Source organism: Acanthisitta chloris, unplaced genomic scaffold (assembly GCF_000695815.1).
Source record: "Acanthisitta chloris isolate BGI_N310 unplaced genomic scaffold, ASM69581v1 scaffold34, whole genome shotgun sequence".
NCBI lineage: Eukaryota > Metazoa > Chordata > Aves > Passeriformes > Acanthisittidae > Acanthisitta > Acanthisitta chloris.
The window spans coordinates 535-4,577 of NW_008670717.1; the positions used below are offsets into that span (position 1 = coordinate 535).

At 52.1% G+C, this 4,043-nt stretch overlaps 1 protein-coding gene across 1 annotated transcript in view; it reads right to left on the reverse strand.

The window, feature by feature from the left end:
* Positions 1-2,294: 2,294 nt before the first annotated feature.
* KDM2B (lysine (K)-specific demethylase 2B) overlaps positions 2,295-4,043 on the reverse strand; it is an 8,374-nt gene continuing 6,625 nt past the window's right edge. Inside the window, exons 9-10 of the mRNA XM_009073754.1 lie at positions 3,809-3,935; positions 2,295-2,755 (exon numbers count right to left, since the gene is read on the reverse strand). Of these exons, the coding sequence (XP_009072002.1) occupies positions 2,295-2,755; positions 3,809-3,935 (588 nt within the window). The remainder of the gene's footprint in view (positions 2,756-3,808; positions 3,936-4,043) is intronic.

A 4,043-nucleotide genomic window follows, 5' to 3' on the forward strand; every position in this document is an offset into this window, starting at 1 on the left:
GGCACAGCTCACAGGCCACCCAGTACTTCCTTGTCCATCCTTGAAGGACACAACCCTCATCCCTCATTACGTCCTCTTCATGTCTCATTGTCCGGCCCAGGTACTTAGACCAAACACCAAAACAGAGGCTTTGACCTGAAGTCCTGGAGATCAGATCAACCCATCTGGAGAGTCTCTCCTTGTTTCTACAGTCCTTGGTGCTCCAACAGCTCCATGCAGAGCCCAAATACAACCCATTGGTGCCAGGCCACAAGGCTGGCAGACCTGCTGCCTCATGACCATCCTCCTCCTCTCATGTCCAGTGATGGAAAGCAGCACATCCCAGAGGGGTCAGAAAGGATGGCTGGAAGCAGTCAACAAACAGACAACAGGTCCTCTCAGATATTCCTTCATTCTCAATGATCCTTCCAATGACCCCAGTCCAGACAATCCCTCCTGCCATGAAGCAGGAAGCACACCAGTGTCACATCCAAAGTGGCATGTCCCACCATGTGACGCTCCAGGCTCAACTCATGACAGGATACATGTTTCTCCACGTGACCCACCACACAGACACCCTGAAATCGTGATCACCACACAAGAGGCTGTGGGCAAAGGCAGCATTTTCCTGGTCTGTGCCTGCTCCCATTTGCCTGGGGACACTAGAAAGCAGAGGGTGGCAGGAAGCACAGCAGGACATTTATGTGAGGAGCAGAGGGAGGTGTCAGGTCACTACCTGCATATCTGGGTGAGAAAACACATTCTGACCCTGGAGAGCCAGACCAAAGTGGGGCATTCCCAACAGTCCTTGGCCAGATCCCAGGTCCATCAATGACCAATTCAATCACCTCTAAGGAAAATTTAAGTTTTGAAAGCAGACATTTGCTGTGGTTTGACAAAGTAGTCCCATGTTTGCCAGCTACTGCAGGGTGGTGACTAAAGATTGCCATGCCTTGAGGATGCCAGCCCTGAGGGACAGAGTCCTGCAGCTCAGGATACTCTTGAACCTCTGAGGAGAGCCAGCTTTAAGGAACAAGTCCTTCAGGGAAACTGTTTGGGACCACAGGGACTGTCACCTGCAGCACATCTGTGAGGCACAACTGGACACAGGGGCAGGTGGGTCACACCAAAACCACAGGCACATATTCATTAGCTCCAAAACATTAACGAACTCCTTGACCCTTCAAAAGCCAGGCTGAATGAGGCCTTGAGCAGTCTGGTCTAGTGGGGAGGTGTCCCTGCACATGGCAGGGCGGGGAGAAGATGATCTATAAGGTCCATTCCAACCCCTAAAATTCTATGATTCTATGAATAAGGCTCAAAACCCAACTGAACACCAGCTACCTTGACTGCTCTGCCTTCAAAACATCCACCACCAGCCTTATTTCTCAGTCCAAGGGTGAAACATTGCTCTCATATCTTGAGTTTCTCCAGAGCATCATGGTAGGGTCAAGGCAACCCCACTGCGGTGCCTCAAACACACGTCATGTACTCAGAGGCCACAGCACACAAAATGCTTGAAAAGCCACAGGAAACCAGACGTGCAGCCCCCAAACAGCACCTACACCCACTCCTTCAGCCAAGACAGCCCACCCTGAAACCCTGGAGCTGCACCCTCTGCTCCAAACACAGCAGAATGTTGGATTTATCTGAATGACCCACCAAAAGTATCAGGAGATAGTGCCTGGAAAATAAAAACAATGGCAAAGATGAGGATACACCCATGGCTGTGCCTGGATGTCAGCTTTGGTACAGGTGAGCAGCTGAACAGATAACCATCAGCAAGGAGGGGAGCAGAAGGTAATTGGTTTGAGAGACTAAAATGGACTTCTGGGGAATCAAGTGAGGCTGATGTTCTCACTTTGGTGCTGGAAGGGCTAAAAAAGGGCTCATGGGGTCACCTCAACAGGTCTGGCAAATGAAGAGGAAAAAACAAACAATCCCCCCAAAAAACCCCAACTCATAACTTCAGGTCACACCCTGGGCAAACAACCCAAAGAAACAAGGCCAAATCCACCTAGGGCAAGGAAAGGGCTCCAACTGTCATGGAGTCCACAGCCAAAACTGGAAGTGAACTGCATCTTGAAGGAGCACTCTTGCACTGACACCTGCAAGAGACCCAGCCAGGGCCCAGTGTCCCCACAGGGGTCTCAGCCACACTGGATGGGAGCAAATACTGCTCCTGCTAGGCCCAACCCAAAATCCAAGGGCTTAGGTGCAACATCAGCCTCATGCAGAGGAAGAAGAGGACACCAAACCTGCAGATGCATCATCTCCTCCCTCAGGATGGGGTAGGGTCAGGGTCAAGCACAGTTTCACTGTGGGAAATGCACTGGTGGCTTCCTCAGGCCTACCTTGACATCAGCAATGAGGGCATCCTCGTCCTCGATGCCGGTGGGAACACACTTCTTGTGCAGAGGGAGCGACTCCAGCTTGTCTACGAGGCAGCGCAGTCCCTCCAGCTCAAACTGGGTCAGGTGTACCTTCCTGTTCTTCCGTGGGCTGCCCCCACTGGGCTCCCAGGCCTGGCCATTCTGGGAGCCTCGGCTGGAGTCGGAAGAGTCCATGGATGGGGTCTTCTTCAGCCCTGGCAGGCTGCTCCGGCAGCTCTTGCCCAGTTCATCATAGTCCACATTGGCACCATTGGCTATGGGGCTGGTAAGAATGGATCTCCTTGTGATAGGTCGTCTGGGCTCCTTCCCCACCGAGTCCTCCTCTTCATCCTCCTCCTCCTCCTCTTCCATGTTCACTGAGTCCGAGGAGCTCAGCTCCATATCTGCCATGATGGAGAAAGGGTGATAGAAGAGCACAGTGGGCAGGAAATGACAGGAGGGGGCGGTTTTTGTAGGAATCCCCCCATGTCAAGCATGGGGATATTGGAGCAGGAGATGTTGGAGCAACAGATATGTATGGGGACAGGTGAGAAGAAAGGGAGAGCACGGAGAGGCTGCAAAAGAACAGCTAAAAACCTTTCCCAATTCTGGTTTGTTTTGTGGGAATGCAAAGCACCAGGTATGAAAATGCAGAATCAGAGAACCATTAAGGCTGGAAAAGACCTCTGAGATCACTGAGTCCAACCTATGACCACCATGTCAACCAGATTACAGCAGTAAGTGCCATGTTCAGTCTATCCCTACACAGCTCCAGGGATGGTGACTCTCCCCCCCCTCCCTGGGCAGCCCCTTCCAATATCTAAACTTCCAGGGGAAGAGACAGCAACATCCTAGAGACAGTTTTATGGAATCCTAGAATGGTCTGGGTTGGAAGAGACCTTTAAAGATCTTGTCCAAACCCACTGCCATGGGCCTGGGCATCTTCCACTATATCAGGTTGCTCTAAGCCCTGTCTAGCCTCATTTTGCACTGGATTTCCAGCCATTTGGTCCCATGAGTGACTCAGGACCTTGATCCTGCCTTCGTGAGAGGAAAAAGGGGATGTGGACTCACTCATGAGCCCCTGCACATAGCTCTGACAGCCCTTTAAACCTTGCATGCTGAAAGCCCTGACCAACCAGACAGCATTCGCCCCACAGTGACCATCCCAGAGCCTACAGCTCTGGGGTGGTCACTGCAACTTCCCTCCACCTCTTCTGTGAAAGGCTTTGTGTGTCCCAGCAAGGCCAGGAACTGCTGTGCTGGTTTCACAGCTACAAGGAACCTGGTCTGACACAGGGGAGAAGGAAGCAGAAGTCTGCCTGGTTTTGGCTTCCTGCTCACAGGAACACCCAGCCCTCCCCTGCCTGCCACAGTGCTGAGCCAGTAGCCCAGCAGGAGGGGGGTGTCAGAAGCTAGTTTGATATGGGTGAAAAAGGTATAAGGGCTGGACTTACCCATACTGAGTGATTCCTTCTGGAAGTCCTTGGTGAGGTGTGAGCGGCTGGTGATGCAGTACACATAGCGCTCCAGCACGTACCAACACATCTCGTAATAGAAGGGATAGCGAAACTTATTTGGGACCTGCAAAACAGGCAAGAGGATCTTCTCAGGCCCCTTCACCACCACTGCACTCAGACAGTTCTGTTACTGCTGCCTCTGGAGACAGGAAATGCGTGGACATTTGTAACA